At 54.3% G+C, this 21,194-nt stretch overlaps 4 protein-coding genes across 4 annotated transcripts in view; all 4 read right to left on the bottom strand.

Annotated features, from left to right (window-relative positions):
• Window positions 1-21,194, bottom strand: part of LOC120759063 (protocadherin gamma-C3-like) — a 122,374-nt gene that overhangs the window by 95,066 nt on the left and 6,114 nt on the right. The window lies entirely within an intron of this gene.
• LOC131378655 (protocadherin gamma-B5-like) lies at window positions 2,465-4,969 on the bottom strand. The gene has a single exon (XM_058422516.1). It carries the CDS (start codon window positions 4,967-4,969, stop codon window positions 2,465-2,467), a length of 2,505 nt encoding a protein of 834 aa, XP_058278499.1.
• On the bottom strand, window positions 10,911-13,793 carry LOC131378654 (protocadherin gamma-A2-like). The gene has a single exon (XM_058422515.1). The coding sequence runs from the start codon at window positions 13,452-13,454 to the stop codon at window positions 10,911-10,913; it is 2,544 nt and encodes an 847-aa protein (XP_058278498.1). The 5' UTR covers window positions 13,455-13,793.
• Window positions 16,318-19,227, bottom strand: LOC120759386 (protocadherin gamma-B5-like). Its single transcript, XM_040078563.1, has one exon. The coding sequence runs from the start codon at window positions 19,225-19,227 to the stop codon at window positions 16,318-16,320; it is 2,910 nt and encodes a 969-aa protein (XP_039934497.1).

The following is a 21,194-nucleotide window of genomic DNA, read 5'->3' as shown; positions in this document are numbered from 1 at the left end:
CGTATTAGAATAACTGATTACTTGTCAAATTTATGTTTGGTTAGCTGCGTTTATAATGAAGAATGCAGAAGCTGATAAATACCTTTTAGGAACATAAGACAAGTGTAGGCCTTCTCTGCCCAGAAACCCATTGAACTGTCACGAAGACGGGAAATAGGAGTCCTACCAAGGGTTCTTTTATCTCATTTGCATCGAAAAGGTCAGAACGAGGAAGACTTCCTTACTTCCTCATTTTGGGGACCCCTCCCCATGAAAAGGACCACCGACCCATTTCAAAGAACAAACTATGCTTGCTTAATAGCTTTTGAGCTAATTACCATACGAAACGGGGAATGGGATGTACCAGGGTAATGAATATGCATTTGTGTTTGGGGTATTCAATGCTTTTGTCAATAAAAGCACTCTGTGATCACCTGTAAATTCCGCTGTGTATTCGGGAGCTATCCCGCACGCTGCCCGCTGCCCGTGTATAAACATACACTTCCTAACATTAAACTGTTACAGAGCTTTTGTCCCTCACAGCTGGGTATCGATACTACATCAGGACCCATATTTTCTTTAATAAGTCACCTTGCTTGATTTATTTTGTCTCTGCCTTTGTATAAACCAAAACGACACTCACTGGAATGACATCAGTGACGTTCGTCTGCCAATCCCCACCATACCAGATGCAGTGATGACGATCCCCGCTCAAAGTGAATTGTCCAAGGGACTGACCTCCCTTTACGGACTTTGTGAGCCTGCACCTGCACTTCGTCGGATGCTCTGGATCAGCCTGTATTGTTTTACCTTCTCCAGCCATCACTTTCAGATTGTTCATTGTAGCCTGGAACAGCACAGCTCGTGATTACACACATTACCCCATCACACAGTTCTTTCGTGGACAGCAGGCACCAACCATGCCCAGGAACTTGGCCATCCATTCCAAAATAAAAACAAAAGCCACCAAAAAGCGAATGTCTCTTTGGGACAAGGGACATACAAATACAAATCAGGCTCTGAAGCGCCAGAGTTTTGCTTTTGAAGATCCAATTCTGTGGCTTAGCTGCAGCGAAATAATGTCTGAACAAAAGAAATCCGTCCTGCAGTGTAAGCATTTGCTCAATGCCTCAAAAGATGGGAAGGCACACGGCAGAGGAACAAGCTGTAAATTCCTACTCACGGATCCCCACGCACCTCCTTTGGAAGCCCAGCATCTCAAGAGCATTAACCGACGGGGTTTTGCCCAGCTATAAACCAGCTCCATGTACATTGCTTCCGGAAAGAACAACCAGGAAGTTAATAATTTTAAGGAGTAAAGCAAATCCTAAAAAATATGAAAATATTTGTAGACAAATATACTCAGTTGAACCTGAATGTGTGATGAAACAAAGAGGAGTTTCAAAACATTTCCAATATTTCACTCAGCAGAAGTAGAACGGCAAGAATCTCCTCACTGAGACTACACCTGTGAATTTTACTTTTTTTTCTTTTGATATCCCACTCTGCACCTTCACTGCTGCCTTCAATACAAGAAACTACCACCGAGGATTGGGGGAAAAAATACCAAAAAACCAACAAAACAAATAAACACAAAACCTGAAGAAAAATACCTTCAGGGAGAAACGATGCCTGGAATCCTGGAATAAGTAACCTGTCCCACTTAGGCTCCCAGCTCTACAGAAACCAAACCCTGAAACCTGACAAACACTCCCCTACATCACCATGAAGGTGAAGGAACAAGACTTCGTGGTGAAAGCACGTACATTTCAGTGAAAAAAAAAAATCCTACTGCAAACGTGATTTCCTTTACGAGAAGTCTACCATGAAACAGCAGTGCTCTGTAAAAGGAATTGACAGTCACATTCTACAGGGCAAGAAAAGAACTTTACAAAGATCGGGACAAACCGTGCTGGGATGCAATTTATCCATCCCACTACTGCTGCCATTTCTGTAGCAGCCTTTGCAAAATCCGGAAGGACACACAGCCGAAGGTGGAAATATTCAATAGGGAAGAACAATCTACAACTTTAATTAGTGAAACAGCGGTGCTAACGCCCTGTCATCAGGTAAATAATTCCTCGAAAATAAGAGTCACCCTCCGCAAGGCCACCATTTCTACATCAACATACCTGCAACACATGGGAGGATAAAGAGAAAAGGGCTAGGAATCATATGCAACTTTGTGGTTCAGGATGTCACAGGAAGTGTTTCTTTGTGCCTGTCCCATACCGAAACAGTATTATTCACCCAGCTGACAAAGAGGTCAGCTAGATCAATCTTAAGAAACAGGAATCGAAGGGAAAATCTCCAAGAAAATTGATTTACCGCATTCACAGCCGGAAGTATAAATGGCAGAGGTAGTCAAAGTCCCTAAACTGTTCCAGAAACTGTAACCACCGAAGGAGGGTGGGAGCCCGCGGGCACTGCAGAGAGACACATCTCAGGCAAACAGAGGGAAAGGAGGATGAAAGTTTGGAAATGCTCAATGCGAATAGCGCGAGCGAGAGGCTTTACAGACCTGCGGTGCATCGGGGTCGGCGGGCGGCTCCCCGGTCTCGGCGCCGCTGTTGGGGCTCGGTTTCTGGCAGGAATCGCCGCTCAGCAGCTCCTCCGCCGACAGCACGGGCACGGGCGGCGGCGGCCAAGCGGCCTCGGGCAGGGCGCGGGCCGGCGCCGCCACGCACAGGTTGTAGGAGTAGGGCAAGGTGCCCTCGCAGAAGTCGGCCGGGAAGGCGGCGCCGGCCACCGAGAAGCGCTGCGCGCCCAGGCAGCGCAGCACGGCGGGCGGCCCGGCCCGCCGCAGGCGCGCCAGCACGGCCAGCGCCACGCTCAGCAGGAAGAGCGCCGACAGCAGCGCCAGCGCCAGCACCAGGTAGAAGTGCAGCTCGGCCGCCGGCGCCTCGGCGCCCGCCGCCCGCTCGCTCAGCTCCGGCAGCGCCTCCTGCAAGCTCTCGGCCAGCACCACGTGCAGCGTGGCCGTGGCCGACAGCGCCGGCTGCCCGTGGTCCTTCACCACGGCCACCAGGCGCTGCTTGGCCGCGTCCCGCTCGGACACGGCCCGCGCCGTGCGCACCTCGCCGCTGTGCAGCCCCACGCGGAACAGCGCCGGCTCCGACGCCTGCACCAGCTCGTACGACAGCCACGCGTTGCGCCCCGCGTCCGCGTCCACCGCCACCACCTTGGCCACCAGGTAGCCGGCCTCGGCCGAGCGCGGAACCACCTCGAAAGGACTCGCCGCCGCTCCCGCCGCTTCGCCCGCCGCCGCCGCCGCCGGCGCCGGCCAGAGCACCCGCGGCGCGTTGTCGTTGCGGTCCAGCACGAAGACGCGCACCGTGGCCGTGGAGCTGCGCGCCGGCGCGCCGCCGTCCTGCGCCCGCACGGCCACCGCGAACTCGCGGCAGCGCTCGTAGTCGAAGGAGCGCTGCGCGTACAGCGCGCCGCTCCGCGCCTCCACCGACACCGGCGGCGCCGCGCCCGCCGCGCCCGCGCTGCCGCCCGCCAGCCAGTAGCTCACGCGCCCGTTGGCGCCCGCGTCCGCGTCCCGCGCCTGCACGCGCAGCACCAGCGCGCCCGCCGCGTTGTTCTCCGCCACGTACGCGCTGTACGCCGCCTCCTCGAACACCGGCGCGTTGTCGTTCACGTCCGACACCTCCAGCACCAGCTCCGCGCTGCTCCGCAGCGCCGGCCTGCCCCGGTCCCGGGCCACCACCGTCACGCGGTGCTCGGCCGCCTGCTCGCGGTCCAGCGCGCTCGCCGTCACCACCTTGTACGAGCCGCCCGCCGACGCCACGATCGACAGCGGCGCCTCTCCCGACAGCTCGCACGACACCTGACCGTTCTCGCCGGAGTCTAGGTCATTTACGTTCAGGACAGCCACCACAGTGCCTGCAGGTGCGTCCTCAGGCACAGGACTCGACAGTGACAGAATGGTGATCTCAGGCGCGTTGTCATTCTCGTCCGTGACGTCTATTTGCACTTTGCAGTGTGATACCAAACCCCCGCCGTCCCTCGCCTCTAGGCTGAAGCTGTATTTATTCCTCTCCTCGAAATCGAGGGGACCCACAGTCATGACCTCGCCACTCTCCCTTTCGACGGCAAACAGTGCGCTGATACTGTCAGGGACGTTGCCCAAGGAGTAAGAAACCCGCCCGTTGGTGCCCGCGTCTGCATCCGTGGCCCGCACCTTTAGAACCAGAGACCCCACCGGCAGATTCTCCGCCACTCGCGCCTCGTACATCTTTTTGCTGAACACGGGCGGGTTGTCATTGGCGTCTGTCACATTGATGCGAACCTGGACAGTCCCAGACCTCACGGGGTCCCCGCCATCCACTGCCGTCAGCACGAGCTCAAAGGAGCTCTGCTTCTCCCGGTCCAGCGCTCTCTCCAGCACCAATTCCGGCTGCTTGCTTCCGTCGGGGTTCTCTGTAACAGCCAATGTCAAAGACGGGTTGCTGGTGAGCTGATAAGTCAGCAGCGAGTTACTCCCAACGTCCGCGTCTCGTGCGGTCTCCAGGGGAAAACGAGCTCCAGGAGGGATAAATTCTCCGATCTCCAGGTCCAGAGCAGCCTTGCTGAACACCGGGGAGTTGTCATTCACGTCCTCGATCGCCACCTCGACACGGAAAACATTGAGCGGGTTGTGCACCAGCGCCTCGAAGCTGACGGAGCAGCTCGCCGAGTCGCCGCACATCTCCTCCCGGTCCAGCCTCTCGTTCACGTACAGGTTCCCGTTCTCCTCATTCACGCTGAAATATTTCGGCTGCTTCTTGCCGGCAGACGCCACCTGCAGCTTGCGCGCCGGCAGCTCGTCCGCGCTGAGCCCCAGGTCCCGCGCCAGCGGCCCCACGAGCGAGCCTGCGGCCAGCTCCTCGGGGATGGCGTAGCGGACCCGCTCGGCCGCCGCCCGGCACCACAGGCACAGCAGCAGCGCGGCCGGCAGCGCTCGCCCGCCGCCCGGCCCGCGCCTCTGCCGCCGCCTCTCCGCCATTCTCCGGCCCGCAGCGCTCGCCGCGCTCCCCGCACCGCCGCCGCCGCTGCCCTGCCTCCCTCGCGGCCGCTCTCGCCTGACAGAAAGCTGCCTGAAAGGCACCGCCGCTGCCGCTGCCGCTGCGGCCGGCGCCGGGCGAGCGAGCAGCCTGCGGGGGCAGGACGCTGCGGCGGCCGCGGCTCCAGCGCCGCTCGGCGGCGGCCAACAGCGGCACCCGGAGGCGCCGCGACGCCGCTGCAGCCGCCGCACGGCCGCGCTCAACGGGGCCCGGCTCTGGGCGGGGCTCGGGCCGACACCGGCACCGGCCTCTCTCCGCTGCTGCCGACACCAACAGCAGAAGCTCCTTCTTTATGCGACTCCAAAGGCGATTAAATTTGAGAAGGTAGTTTCCGTACTTTTTGGTCATTTCCTTTTGTCGCAGTGAACAGTCAGAAATAAATATTGGTGGCAGAGTAAGAAAGTCTGCTACTCTTAATAAATTGAAGGTGCAATTATTCAAAGAAGAAAATACAGTACAGCTGGGGAAGACTTTAAAAGCGCTTTAGCATTCGAGTATATTTTGAATTGTTATATTAATTGGGAAAAATACCCTGAAAGTAATAGTTGTGTTGGAATAGTCAATAATATTCAGAAACACATTGAAGGAAATGTCATTTCTATCTTGTCATGGACCCCACACCTCACTAGTCAGCTTTCTCACAGCCCCATCCATCCAGAACCTGAACCCTTTCAAACACGGTACATCAATATCTTCTCTGGACAAGGTGTTCCTATGTCTCAGCACGCTCATCAAAAAGCATGTTTTCTTTATGACCAGGCTAACCCTACCTTCTCTCCGTTTCAAACCACTGACCTTATCCTATCAAGATGAGCCCTATCGGAAGTCACTCCCCATATTTCTTTCACACATTTGATACAGTAAACATTGCAATCAGTTCTTCACAGCACCTTTTCACCTCAGGCTGAGGGTGAAAGGCACTTCTCTCTGCCCATCTACACAGCAAAGATGTTCCATCCCTTTGACATTTTTTGTCGTCCTTCTCTGAACATCCTCTAACAGGCCTCACAAAAGCACTGTGAACACAGAAAATCTCCTCTCTTGTCCTGCTGCCCACACTATTTGTTATGCAGCACAGAATATGATTGACTTCCTGGCCTGCAAGGACTCACTGCCAGTTCATATCCCATTTGTCACCCACCAGGACCCCATGTCCTTCTCCACAGGGCAGCTCTCAATCTGTTTGTATCAAAAGGGGCTTGCCCAGACCCGGGTGCATGATTTTGTACTTGATCTTGCTGAACTTAATGAGGCTGACATGAGTCCACTCCTCCAGGCTGCCAAGGTCCCTGGGGTGACATCCCATCCTTCTACTGAATCAATGGCACTCCTCAGCTTGGTGTCAGCTGCAAACCCATAGAGGGTACTCTCAATCCAATTAGCTGTGTCTCTGATAAAGATACTGAAGGTATTGGTCCAAGTACAGGCCTTTGAAGACACCACCCATTGGCAGTTTCCAGCTGGGCCTTGAGATACTGTCTATAACACTTTGCACTCCACCTGCGCTTGGACAACAGGAACGGATGGGACATTCCACAAGAGATCAGGTACCCTGAGGTCACGCTCAAAACAAAAAGCAAGGCAAGACTTATTTCTTGAGTAGAAGCAAAACAAATTGCGTGGTACACATCTAATTTCATTTTATTAATTCATCATCAGCTCTCGTGTGTTGTTTTTCCACAACCTGTGGCCTGGACTTCCCTACAAATAAAATTCTCTGAATGGGCCGCTTTCAAATGGGCCTGGTTCCCATACTATGAGAAAATATGAGAGACTGCTTTTTAGCTTTTTCTTCATTTTCTGCACACCAAAAATCCTGGTTTGGGTGATTGAAACGAGTTTTTGCTGCAAAACAACACTTACATCTTCTAATGCAAAATGCCTTTTCTCCAGAAGCAGGGAATATGAACCATGACCTTCCAGGAAACAAAGGCCTGAAAGGAAGTGTAATTACAATGGTGAAGAAAGCGTGTATCATAATGTTCCAGGGACACAGAGATGGATAAAGGAGGATTCACACAAGAATCACAAGCCATTCTACTCAGACATCATTGTTCTAGGTACACACATTCTAACACCTTATTGTCAGATGACTACCGTTGCCTTTTCAAAACACAGAAATCAGGCTCATAACATAAATGGCACAGGCCTTGGCACCAGGCATGAAACCAAACCACTGCTCATCCAAAAACACATGGACCCACCTCGTTTCATGGTTCCAAGCTAGTCCCTCACCTTCTTTGCTCTCAATTAACAACTTCTACTTATACTACAGGCCGTACCCAACGTTTGGCTGTACATCAGCCACAAGCAAAAGATCACATAATTTTCTGACATTCTAGGAAAATATAAGTGGTTCAAAGTCTTTCTGCTGGCAGCTGAACACCATCATAGGGAAAATCGTGAGAACACCTCCCAGGGCTTATAGATCTCTACATTCAAAGAACTATCAGCCAAGCCAAGGCCTACTTGTGGAACATAAGAAACCAGGAAGGAATAGGAAAGCCACAGAATCATGGAATCACGGTTAAGAATCACGGCTTAACACTTCACACTCTGTCAATTGTAGTAGGTACACAAGAAGCACCATCTACCTTGCAACAGGTACGCAGGGGGATCACATGGGACTTTACACCAAAGACCACAGGCATGGTTCTCCAAATAATTTATTTGGAAAACAAGAAAAGTGCACACGACCATAAATATGGGAACAAAAAGAGTGAAAATTGAATGTTTATACCAACCTTTTAGACGGCTCAAACTATATCACAGCAAACTCTTCTATTCGCCTTGTCTCTGTGCAGACAGAAAGCTTCAATGTGCCAAATATCACCCACCAGGGACAACTTGGTCAACAGACACATTCAAAAGACAGGTTTCCCACACAGCTTCTCCTTATGGAGAATAAGGATCACAGCACAGATCCACACACATAAACGTCTCTGCACATCACACTCATTTCAAGGAATGGGAAATGTTCAAGTCCCCCAACCAGAATTTCCTAACAAAACGACCATCCCATGCCCTACATTCTTCACAAACAAACAGTTTAAACACTAACAAAACGTCAGCAGTTACTTCCTATGAGCAAGATCCATTAATAACATCTGAAGGTTGGTCACGGCTGGGGAAAGCTCAGTACACCTAAGACAAGACTTTATATCACCGTCTTACAAGGACATATAGCTGGAAAAGCAACAGTTCTTAGCCACAGAATCTCTGAAGCATGTTTGCACTTTCATGGGTATGCCTGCAGACAACTTCATCCAAGTCTGTCTTTTTGGGATACCGGGAAAGGGGGGATTCTATAAGTCACACAGGCCTTGGCACCAGGAATGCTGTGAAAGCACACGGAGCCCGGTGGAGCATACAATCCCTTCCTTTCCTTCTGAGGCCAGTCTCTCACTGATCTTCCACTGACTTCTCACCATGAAAACTGGACAAGAAGGAGTGTTTCAGAAAGTGCTGTTTAGGGAAAAGGCATCCACGAAAGTCTTTTTCTTTAGATCTGAAAACATGGAAGGGACATGCAGGTCAGTCAGACAACTCTAACAGATGTGATCTTCCACACACTCTCAGAGACAAAGGCCGATCTTTAGCTCATTAGATCAAGCAGCACGACAAATCAACACATGCACAAGGGAAGGGATCATCCCATACAGTTCTAGGTTGCGGCACTCAGAGTAGCTTCATTATTCCAGTATTTAGTAGGTAGCAAGTGAAGTGTTTGATCTTCCCAAATCTTCCATTCTGGTATTTGTTATAAGTACACACTCTAGCTGTTAGCTAAGAATCCATGAAAAGATGCAAACTCATAGGGAGAATCTCACAGGGCTCCCCATACAGGTGGAACAAGCTGTCATCCAGCTAAACATTCTGGGATGATCAAACCCACATTGCATAATCCTACAACCAGGCACCGGTCAGGGAAAAGGGCAAACCATATTTCTTGTGTCTTTAAAGAGACCTACACACACAGCTCCCAGGACTCCTACCTCCAGGCCTTCTAAACTTACATAGGGTCCTCTGACCCTCATAAATTGCAAGAACATGGAATAAAACTCCCAGATGCACAGAAAAAAACCCCCAAAAACTAAAAAGCAAAACAACAAACAAACAAACAAACAAAACAAAAACAAAACAAACAAGGAAACAACCAAAACAAAACGGAACAAAAACCCCACCAACATGTAACATGCCCTGTGATCTGGCTGTGAACATTTACCAGGAAGGGGAGGTGCCTCCCTCGGCAAGCTTCAATACCTTAATATTTCAGTAGTAGGTCCTCAAGCAGGGCACCTAGTTGGTAAACAGTCAAAAGAACATTCACACTGGAGCTCACACCAAAGACCAAAACCTCTGTTTCCCAGTGTAATTTCTCTGGACAATAAAAAAGGGGGAAATGCATGCAACCATTACAGTGGGACTCGTATAACAATTAAGACAAACTGGACTTCTACATTATCCTTCCATATTTCAATTATTTCTAATCACACCACAGCAAATGGTTTCAGTTGTTCTATCTTCTTGAGACACCAGGAGAGAAAAGTGGCACACACAACTTCTCTGTACTGAGAATGAGAGTCACAACATGCATGCATGCAAAGATATATCTTTACTCATCATGATGCTTCAAAGAAATTTAAAATGTCCTGAAGTGATTGAGCAATACGCACATCTGTTAAAAACCCAGTCATCAGAGTAGCAGCTCAAAGACACCATCATCCCACTTCAGCATGTTGTGCAGCTTGGAAGATTCGTTACTCTCAGACCTTGACATTCACTGTATGCAGATGCTCAATAACTGCCATTCACAGGAAACAGACTACAAGAAAGCAGCCTGATGAACCCAATGCTTAACCAGTCACATTCTGAGCACTGTGATGTCAAAAATAAGACATCTTTAGAGTCATTTTACCTTCAGCTCTTAACAACAAAGCATGCAGAAAATGAGAGGTCAGAACCAACTCTTGCAGATTATGGCACTTGGACTAGAAACATAATTTCAGTCTTTAGCAGGAACTATTAGAAACGTCACACCAACCTGCAAATACACAGGAAAGACCACCCAGGGCTCCCAATACAGCTGGAATAAAATCTTCTAGTCAAGCCTCTTTGAAAAGATGGAAGTCACCCCCTGGCCTAGACCGCTCTCTTCGGCACACACCATCACACCATGGACTTAACACAGCTGTCTCCACATCTCTGTGATGAAGGTGGAGGACACGTCTGCTTGGTCAGTAGAGAACTGGGAAGACATTTCGAACTTCAGGAAGGCAAAAAGGAGCAGTCCTCTCGGAGAGACTAAGATGGTGAAAATCTGCATAAGGGCATTCTCCCCCTGCTCACCATGCCATCTGTAACCGGAAATTGTTCCCTTCTCCTCTAGTTCAGCTCTTGCCATAAAAGAAGTTTTCAAGCTAAGGCATATGCAGTACTTAGGAAAAATAATTTAAAAGACATGGGATCAGCAAAGTTTCTCTACTGTTTCCTCCAGTGGCCCTTCATACACAGATATACACGTTCCTCCAGAAAGTGCACAAAGACCAAACAAAGATGAATGCAAAGACAATTCTCACTGGCTTATCATGAGAAAAACTAAAGGCTGACTAATACTCTCAGAGAGGAATAAAAATGAGGGTGGCACCCCATACAAGAGTATTTCATTCCACGCAGACATATGTGCTGTCGGGAAGAAAAGAGATTCTGCTAATAATGCAAAATTCCCTTAGCTAACAATGCAAAGCTAACATCCATTCGAAAGAACTAAGACGGAGAGAAAAACTATATTATACGGGTGAGGGGGCAAAACGAGAAGAGACCGGGTGGCAGAGAAAAAATCAAAGACCCGAGAAAAACACGCACCAGGCAGCAGCCCCACTTCTATCTCCTCCAAAACTGGCTTATACGTCCATCACCCCGTGGTGAGACGAACGACAGCGTCGCCGAACGAAATTTTAGCTTCCGGCGCGTGTAACTCACCGGGAGTGAGGCGGGGTCCTGGGGACAAAGGCCGGCAGAATCCTCGTCGCCGAGCAGCGGCTTGGGCTCGTCGGGCAGCGGCCGCGCCGGGAGGGTGTCGCAGCAGCTGTCGCGGGAGAAGCGCAGGTGGCTCTTGCGCGAGTCGGCCGTGAGCGACACGTCGTGCGAGTAGGAGTGCAGGAAGGCGCGCACGCCGTCGATGCCCGCGAAGTGCGAGACGGGCACGCCGCGCAAGGCGGCGGCGGCGGCGGGCGGCAGCAGCTGGCGGCGGCGCCAGCGCCGCAGGCGCAGCGCCAGCAGCAGCAGCAGGAAGGCGAGGAAGAGGCAGGAGACGGCGGCCACGGCCAGCACGAGCCAGCGCGTCAGGCCGCCGGCCGGCTCGCCCGGCGCCGCCGCCTCGGCCGCGCCGCCCAGCTCGGCCAGCAGCTCGGCCACGCTGTCGGCCAGCAGCACGCTGAGCGTGGCCGTGGCCGACAGCGCCGGCCGCCCGTGGTCCTTCACCACCACCACCAGGCTGTGGCGCGCCGCGTCGCGGGCCAGCGGCGAGCGCGCCGTGCGCACCTCGCCGCTGTGCAGCCCCACGCGGAACAGCCCCGGCTCCGTGGCCTTGGCCAGCTCGTACGACAGCCACGCGTTCTGCCCCGCGTCCGCGTCCACCGCCACCACCTTGGCCACCAGCGCGCCGGCCTCCGACCCGCGCGGCGCCAGCTCCACGCCCGACCACGCGCCGCCCGAGCCCGCGCCCGCCGGCGGGTACAGCACCCGCGGCGCGTTGTCGTTCTCATCCGCGATCAGCAGCCGCACCGACGCGTTGCCGCTCAGCGCCGGCGCGCCGCCGTCCTCCGCAACCACCCACAGCTGCAGCTCGCGCACCTGCTCGTAGTCCAGGGAGCGCAGCGCGTACAGCGCGCCCGTCTCCGCCTGCACCGACACGTACGACGACAGCGGCGCGCCCCGCACCCGCCCCTCCCGCAGCCGGTACCGCACGCGCGCGTTCTGCCCCGCGTCCGCGTCCGTCGCAAGCACCCTCAGCACCAGCGCGCCCGCCGCGTTGTTCTCCGCCAGCCGCGCGCTGTAGCGCTCCTCCGCGAACACCGGCGCGTTGTCGTTCACGTCCAGCACCCGCAGCGCCAGCACCGCGCTGCTCTGCAGCGCCGGCGACCCGCCGTCCGCCGCCCGCACCGTCACCTTGTACTCCGACACCTGCTCTCGGTCCAGCTCTCTCGCTGTCACCACGCGGTAGTAATCATCAAAGGACTTCTCCAGCCGGAACGGGACGTCCTTTTCGAGTGAGCAGCGCACGGCGCCGTTGGCCCCCGAGTCCTTGTCCCTCACGTGCAGCAGGGCAATAACAGTTCCCGATGGAGCATCCTCAGAGATCTCGCTCAGTGCTGACCGCACTGAAATCTCGGGCGCATTGTCGTTGACGTCTGTCACAGTGACCACGACTTTTGTCGTGTGAAAAAGGCCGCCCCCGTCATGTGCCTGCACCCCTAGTTCGTAAGAATCGTCCTCCTCGAAATCCAGGCTCTGTAACAGGCTGATAGCTCCCGTGTCGCCGTCCAGTTGGAAAATCTGCGATGCTTTCTCTGACATTTTCTCAATCGAGTATTTCACGAGCCCGTACAGCCCCTCATCGGCGTCCGTGGCCGTGACGGTGACGAGGACAGAGCCCACGGGCACGTCCTCGGGCACACGCACCGTGTACTCCGCCTGGCTGAACACGGGCGCGTTGTCGTTCACGTCCACCACCGTCACACGGATCCGAGCCGTGCCCGTCCGTGCCGGATCGCCGCCGTCGCTCGCCCTCAGCACCAGCTCGTGAAACGCCGCCTCCTCCCGGTCCAGCGCCTTGGCCAGCACCAGCTCGGGACGCTGATCGCCGCCGGGGCCCGCCTGCACGGCCAGCGAGAAGTGCTCGTCACCGCTCAGCTCGTAGCTCTGCAGGGAATTCCGGCCCGAGTCCGGATCATGAGCATCAGGCAGGGGAAACCGCGACCCCGGGGCTGTCGTCTCGCTCACTCTCAATTCTTTTTCCGCTACTCGAAAGCTCGGCTCGTTGTCGTTAATGTCCGTGATCTCCACTTGGATTCCGTACACTTGCATCTCTCCCTCCACGATCAGCTCACAGCGCAGCACGCATTGCTGCACACTCTCGCACAGCTGCTCTCTGTCGATCCTCTCCGCCGTCACTAAATGTCCCGTCTTCCCGTGCAGAGCAAAATACTGCGTCCTACCTTCGGAAACAATGCGGGCGCCGCGGTCTCGGATCTCCGGCAGCTGCAGCCCCAGGTCGTTGGCCACGTCGCCCACGAAGGAGCCCTTGGGCATCTCCTCGGGCACCGAGTAGCGCAGCTGCCCCCACGCCGCCTCCCACGCCGCCAGCAGGACGGCCCAGAGCAGAGCTCGCTGCCGCCGGCCCCAGCGCCTCCCCGCCGCGCACATCTCCGCCGCGCTAATGTCGATCCTGCTCCAATTCCCGCTCACTCTCCGGCTCGCCTCTCACAGCCGCTGCTGCCGGCCACTCTATCTCTCCGCTGCACAGTTCCTCCCGGCGGGGATGATCGCAGGCCGTCCGCCGCAGAGACAGACCGCGAGAGCGACCGAGCGAGCTCCGCAGCGGGCGGGGCTGCCGGCAGCGCTCCCATCTCCTCTCGCTCCTCTCGGTCAGCAGCGGCGCCCGCAGCCTCCTCCCGGCACTGCAGGCACCCAGCGCTGCCCAGCGCTGCCTCGCACACGGGAGGCTCTCGGGGGTCACACCGCCGTCCCCGAGTCCTGCGGTCCCCTTCAGCCTTGTGCTTGTCTCCAGCAGATCTCGACTTTGACCTTTTAGCTCATCGCGATCTTCCGTATTAGAATAACTGATTACTTGTCAAATTTATGTTTGGTTAGCTGCGTTTATAATGAAGAATGCAGAAGCTGATAAATACCTTTTAGGAACATAAGACAAGTGTAGGCCTTCTCTGCCCAGAAACCCATTGAACTGTCACGAAGACGGGAAATAGGAGTCCTACCAAGGGTTCTTTTATCTCATTTGCATCGAAAAGGTCAGAACGAGGAAGACTTCCTTACTTCCTCATTTTGGGGACCCCTCCCCATGAAAAGGACCACCGACCCATTTCAAAGAACAAACTACGCTTGCTTAATAGCTTTTGAGCTAATTACCATACGAGGCGGGGAATGGGATGTACCAGGGTAATGAATACGCATTTGTGTTTGGGGTATTCAATGCTTTTGTCAATAAAAGCACTCTGTGATCACCTGTAAATTCCGCTGTGTATTTGGGAGCTATCCCGCACGCTGCCCGCTGCCCGTGTATAAACATACACTTCCTAACATTAAACTGTTACAGAGCTTTTGTCCCTCACAGCTGGGTATCGATACTACATCAGGACCCATATTTTCTTTAATAAGTCACCTTGCTTGATTTATTTTGTCTCTGCCTTTGTATAAACCAAAACGACACTCACTGGAATGACATCAGTGACGTTCGTCTGCCAATCCCCACCATACCAGATGCAGTGATGACGATCCCCGCTCAAAGTGAATTGTCCAAGGGACTGACCTCCCTTTACGGACTTTGTGAGCCTGCACCTGCACTTCGTCGGATGCTCTGGATCAGCCTGTGTTGTTTTACCTTCTCCAGCCATCACTTTCAGATTGTTCATTGTAGCCTGGAACAGCACAGCTCGTGATTACACACATTACCCCCATCACACAGTTCTTTCGTGGACAGCAGGCACCAACCATGCCCAGGAACTTGGCCATCCATTCCAAAATAAAAACAAAAGCCACCAAAAAGCGAATGTCTCTTTGGGACAAGGGACATACAAATACAAATCAGGCTCTGAAGCGCCAGAGTTTTGCTTTTGAAGATCCAATTCTGTGGCTTAGCTGCAGCTAAATAATGTCTGAACAAAAGAAATCCGTCCTGCAGTGTAAGCATTTGCTCAATGCCTCAAAAGATGGGAAGGCACACGGCAGAGGAACAAGCTGTAAATTCCTATTCACGGATCCCCACGCACCTCCTTTGGAAGCCCAGCATCTCAAGAGCATTAACCGACGGGGTTTTGCCCAGCTATAAACCAGCTCCATGTACATTGCTTCCGGAAAGAACAACCAGGAAGTTAATCATTTTAAGGAGTAAAGCAAATCCTAAAAAATATGAAAATATTTGTAGACAAATATCCTCAGTTGAACCTGAATGTGTGATGAAACAAAGAGGAGTTTCAAAACATTTCCAATATTTCACTCAGCAGAAGTAGAACGCCAAGAATCTCCTCACTGAGACTACACCTGTGAATTTTACTTTTTTTTCTTTTGATATCCCACTCTGCACCTTCACTGCTGCCTTCAATACAAGAAACTACCACCGAGGATGGGGGGAAAAAATACCAAAAAACCAACAAAACAAATAAACACAAAACCTGAAGAAAAATACCTTCAGGGAGAAACGATGCCTGGAATCCTGGAATAAGTAACCTGTCCCACTTAGGCTCCCAGCTCTACAGAAACCGAACCCTGAAACATGACAAACACTCTCCTACATCACCATGAAGGTGAAGGAACAAGACTTCGTGGTGAAAGCACGTACATTTCAGTGAAAAAATCCTACTGCAAACGTGATTTCCTTTAAGAGAAGTCTGCCATGAAACAGCAGTGCTCTGTAAAAGGAATTGACAGTCACATTCTACAGGGCAAGAAAAGAACTTTACAAAGATCGGGACAAACCGTGCCTGGATGCAATTTATCCATCCCACTACTGCTGCCATTTCTGTAGCAGCCTTTGCAAAATCCGGAAGGACACACAGCCGAAGGTGGAAATATTCAATAGGGAAGAACAATCTACAACTTTAATTAGTGAAACAGCGGTGCTAACGCCCTGTCATCAGGTAAATAATTCCTCGAAAATAAGAGTCACCCTCCGCAAGGCCACCATTTCTACATCAACATACCTGCAACACATGGGAGGATAAAGAGAAAAGGGCTAGGAATCATATGCAACTTTGTGGTTCAGGATGTCACAGGAAGTGTTTCTTTGTGCCTGTCCCATACCGAAACAGTATTATTCACCCAGCTGACAAAGAGGTCAGCTAGATCAATCTTAAGAAACAGGAATCGAAGGGAAAATCTCCAAGAAAATTGATTTACCGCATTCACAGCCGGAAGTATAAATGGCAGAGGTAGTCAAAGTCCCTAAACTGTTCCAGAAACTGTAACCACCGAAGGAGGGTGGGAGCCCGCGGGCACTGCAGAGAGACACATCTCAGGCAAACAGAGGGAAAGGAGGATGAAAGTTTGGAAATGCTCAATGCGAATAGCGCGAGCGAGAGGCTTTACAGACCTGCGGTGCATCGGGGTCGGCGGGCGGCTCCCCGGTCTCGGCGCCGCTGTTGGGGCTCGGTTTCTGGCAGGAATCGCCGCTCAGCAGCTCCTCCGCCGACAGGACGGGCACGGGCGGCGGCGGCCAAGCGGCCTCGGGCAGGGCGCGGGCCGGCGCCGCCACGCACAGGTTGTAGGAGTAGGGCAAGGTGCCCTCGCAGAAGTCGGCCGGGAAGGCGGCGCCGGCCACCGAGAAGCGCTGCGCGCCCAGGCAGCGCAGCACGGCGGGCGGCCCGGCCCGGCGCAGGCGCGCCAGCACGGCCAGCGCCACGCTCAGCAGGAAGAGCGCCGACAGCAGCGCCAGCGCCAGCACCAGGTAGAAGTGCAGCTCGGCCGCCGGCGCCTCGGCGCCCGCCGCCCGCTCGCTCAGCTCCGGCAGCGCCTCCTGCAAGCTCTCGGCCAGCACCACGTGCAGCGTGGCCGTGGCCGACAGCGCCGGCTGCCCGTGGTCCTTCACCACGGCCACCAGGCGCTGCTTGGCCGCGTCCCGCTCGGACACGGCCCGCGCCGTGCGCACCTCGCCGCTGTGCAGCCCCACGCGGAACAGCGCCGGCTCCGACGCCTGCACCAGCTCGTACGACAGCCACGCGTTGCGCCCCGCGTCCGCGTCCACCGCCACCACCTTGGCCACCAGGTAGCCGGCCTCGGCCGAGCGCGGAACCACCTCGAAAGGACTCGCCGCCGCTCCCGCCGCTTCGCCCGCCGCCGCCGCCGCCGGCGCCGGCCAGAGCACCCGCGGCGCGTTGTCGTTGCGGTCCAGCACGAAGACGCGCACCGTGGCCGTGGAGCTGCGCGCCGGCGCGCCGCCGTCCTGCGCCCGCACGGCCACCGCGAACTCGCGGCAGCGCTCGTAGTCGAAGGAGCGCTGCGCGTACAGCGCGCCGCTCCGCGCCTCCACCGACACCGGCGGCGCCGCGCCCGCCGCGCCCGCGCTGCCGCCCGCCAGCCAGTAGCTCACGCGCCCGTTGGCGCCCGCGTCCGCGTCCCGCGCCTGCACGCGCAGCACCAGCGCGCCCGCCGCGTTGTTCTCCGCCACGTACGCGCTGTACGCCGCCTCCTCGAACACCGGCGCGTTGTCGTTCACGTCCGACACCTCCAGCACCAGCTCCGCGCTGCTCCGCAGCGCCGGCCTGCCCCGGTCCCGGGCCACCACCGTCACGCGGTGCTCGGCCGCCTGCTCGCGGTCCAGCGCGCTCGCCGTCACCACCTTGTACGAGCCGCCCGCCGACGCCACGATCGACAGCGGCGCCTCTCCCGACAGCTCGCACGACACCTGACCGTTCTCGCCGGAGTCTGGGTCATTTACGTTCAGGAGAGCCACCACTGTGCCTGCAGGTGCGTCCTCGGGCACAGGACTCGACAGTGACAGAATGGTGATCTCGGGCGCGTTGTCATTCTCGTCCGTGACGTCTATTTGCACTTTGCAGTGTGATACCAAACCCCCCCCGTCCCTCGCCTCCAGGACGAAGCTGTATTTATTCCTCTCCTCGAAATCGAGGGGACCCACAGTCATGACCTCGCCACTCTCCCTTTCGACAGCAAACAGTGCGCTGATACTGTCAGGGACGTTGCCCAAGGAGTAAGAAACCCGCCCGTTGGTGCCCGCGTCTGCATCCGTGGCCCGCACCTTTAGAACCAGAGACCCCACCGGCAGATTCTCCGCCACTCGCGCCTCGTACATCTTTTTGCTGAACACGGGCGGGTTGTCATTGGCGTCTGTCACGTTGATACGAACCTGGACAGTCCCAGACCTCGCTGGATCCCCGCCGTCCACTGCCGTCAGCACGAGCTCAAAGGAGCTCTGCTTCTCCCGGTCCAGCGCTCTCTCCAGCACCAATTCCGGCTGCTTGCTTCCGTCGGGGTTCTCTGTAACAGCCAATGTCAAAGACGGGTTGCTGGTGAGCTGATAAGTCAGCAGCGAGTTACTCCCAACGTCCGCGTCTCGTGCGGTCTCCAGGGGAAAACGAGCTCCAGGAGGGATTAATTCTCCGATCTCCAGGTCCAGAGCAGCCTTGCTGAACACCGGGGAGTTGTCATTCACGTCCTCGATCGCCACCTCGACACGGAAAACATTGAGCGGGTTGTGCACCAGCGCCTCGAAGCTGACGGAGCAGGTCGCCGAGTCGCCGCACATCTCCTCCCGGTCCAGCCTCTCGTTCACGTACAGGTTCCCGTTCTCCTCATTCACGCTGAAATATTTCGGCTGCTTCTTGCCGGCAGACGCCACCTGCAGCTTGCGCGCCGGCAGCTCGTCCGCGCTGAGCCCCAGGTCCCGCGCCAGCGGCCCCACGAGCGAGCCTGCGGCCAGCTCCTCGGGGATGGCGTAGCGGACCCGCTCGGCCGCCGCCCGGCACCACAGGCACAGCAGCAGCGCGGCCGGCAGCGCTCGCCCGCCGCCCGGCCCGCGCCTCTGCCGCCGCCTCTCCGCCATTCTCCGGCCCGCAGCGCTCGCCGCGCTCCCGCACCGCCGCCGCCGCTGCCCTGCCTCCCTCGCGGCCGCTCTCGCCTGACAGAAAGCTGCCTGAAAGGCACCGCCGCTGCCGCTGCCGCTGCGGCCGGCGCCGGGCGAGCGAGCAGCCTGCGGGGGCAGGACGCTGCGGCGGCCGCGGCTCCAGCGCCGCTCGGCGGCGGCCAACAGCGGCACCCGGAGGCGCCGCGACGCCGCTGCAGCCGCCGCACGGCCGCGCTCAACGGGGCCCGGCTCTGGGCGGGGCTCGGGCCGACACCGGCACCGGCCTCTCTCCGCTGCTGCCGACACCAACAGCAGAAGCTCCTTCTTTATGCGACTCCAAAGGCGATTAAATTTGAGAAGGTAGTTTCCGTACTTTTTGGTCATTTCCTTTTGTCGCAGTGAACAGTCAGAAATAAATATTGGTGGCAGAGTAAGAAAGTCTGCTACTCTTAATAAATTGAAGGTGCAATTATTCAAAGAAGAAAATACAGTACAGCTGGGGAAGACTTTAAAAGCGCTTTAGCATTCGAGTATATTTTGAATTGTTATATTAATTGGGAAAAATACCCTGAAAGTAATAGTTGTGTTGGAATAGTCAATAATATTCAGAAACACATTGAAGGAAATGTCATTTCTATCTTGTCATGGACCCCACACCTCACTAGTCAGCTTTCTCACAGCCCCATCCATCCAGAACCTGAACCCTTTCAAACACGGTACATCAATATCTTCTCTGGACAAGGTGTTCCTATGTCTCAGCACGCTCATCAAAAAGCATGTTTTCTTTATGACCAGGCTAACCCTACCTTCTCTCCGTTTCAAACCACTGACCTTATCCTATCAAGATGAGCCCTATCGGAAGTCACTCCCCATATTTCTTTCACACATTTGATACAGTAAACATTGCAATCAGTTCTTCACAGCACCTTTTCACCTCAGGCTGAGGGTGAAAGGCACTTCTCTCTGCCCATCTACACAGCAAAGACGTTCCATCCCTTTGACATTTTTTGTCGTCCTTCTCTGAACATCCTCTAACAGGCCTCACAAAAGCACTGTGAACACAGAAAATCTCCTCTCTTGTCCTGCTGCCCACACTATTTGTTATGCAGCACAGAATATGATTGACTTCCTGGCCTGCAAGGACTCACTGCCAGTTCATATCCCATTTGTCACCCACCAGGACCCCATGTCCTTCTCCACAGGGCAGCTCTCAATCTGTTTGTATCAAAAGGGGCTTGCCCAGACCCGGGTGCATGATTTTGTACTTGATCTTGCTGAACTTAATGAGGCTGACATGAGTCCACTCCTCCAGGCTGCCAAGGTCCCTGGGGTGACATCCCATCCTTCTACTGAATCAATGGCACTCCTCAGCTTGGTGTCAGCTGCAAACCCGTAGAGGGTCCTCTCAATCCAATTAGCTGTGTCACTGATAAAGATACTGAAGGTATTGGTCCAAGTACAGGCCTTTGAAGACACCACCCATTGGCAGTTTCCAGCTGGGCCTTGAGATACTGTCTATAACACTTTGCACTCCACCTGCGCTTGGACAACAGGAACGGATGGGACATTCCACAAGAGATCAGGTACCCTGAGGTCACGCTCAAAACAAAAAGCAAGGCAAGACTTATTTCTTGAGTAGAAGCAAAACAAATTGCGTGGTACACATCTAATTTCATTTTATTAATTCATCATCAGCTCTCGTGTGTTGTTTTTCCACAACCTGTGGCCTGGACTTCCCTACAAATAAAATTCTCTGAATGGGCCGCTTTCAAATGGGCCTGGTTCCCATACTATGAGAAAATATGAGAGACTGCTTTTTAGCTTTTTCTTCATTTTCTGCACACCAAAAATCCTGGTTTGGGTGATTGAAACGAGTTTTTGCTGCAAAACAACACTTACATCTTCTAATGCAAAATGCCTTTTCTCCAGAAGCAGGGAATATGAACCATGACCTTCCAGGAAACAAAGGCCTGAAAGGAAGTGTAATTACAATGGTGAAGAAAGCGTGTATCATAATGTTCCAGGGACACAGAGATGGATAAAGGAGGATTCACACAAGAATCACAAGCCATTCTACTCAGACATCATTGTTCTAGGTACACACATTCTAACACCTTATTGTCAGATGACTACCGTTGCCTTTTCAAAACACAGAAATCAGGCTCATAACATAAATGGCACAGGCCTTGGCACCAGGCATGAAACCAAACCACTGCTCATCCAAAAACACATGGACCCACCTCGTTTCATGGTTCCAAGCTAGTCCCTCATCTTCTTTGCTCTCAATTAACAACTTCTACTTATACTACAGGCCGTACCCAACGTTTGGCTGTACATCAGCCACAAGCAAA

Source organism: Hirundo rustica, chromosome 14 (assembly GCF_015227805.2).
Source record: "Hirundo rustica isolate bHirRus1 chromosome 14, bHirRus1.pri.v3, whole genome shotgun sequence".
In the NCBI taxonomy this organism is placed as follows: domain Eukaryota; kingdom Metazoa; phylum Chordata; class Aves; order Passeriformes; family Hirundinidae; genus Hirundo; species Hirundo rustica.
The sequence above is the reverse complement of the archived record's forward strand: the minus strand, read 5'-3'. Positions and strand labels throughout refer to the sequence as shown.

Coding starts and splice junctions, on each gene's coding strand:
- LOC131378654 (XM_058422515.1), bottom strand. CDS start 13,454: ATGTGCGCGGCGGGGAGGCGCTGGGGCCGGCGGCAGCGAGCTCTGCTC.
- LOC120759386 (XM_040078563.1), bottom strand. CDS start 19,227: ATGACCAAAAAGTACGGAAACTACCTTCTCAAATTTAATCGCCTTTGG.
- LOC131378655 (XM_058422516.1), bottom strand. CDS start 4,969: ATGGCGGAGAGGCGGCGGCAGAGGCGCGGGCCGGGCGGCGGGCGAGCG.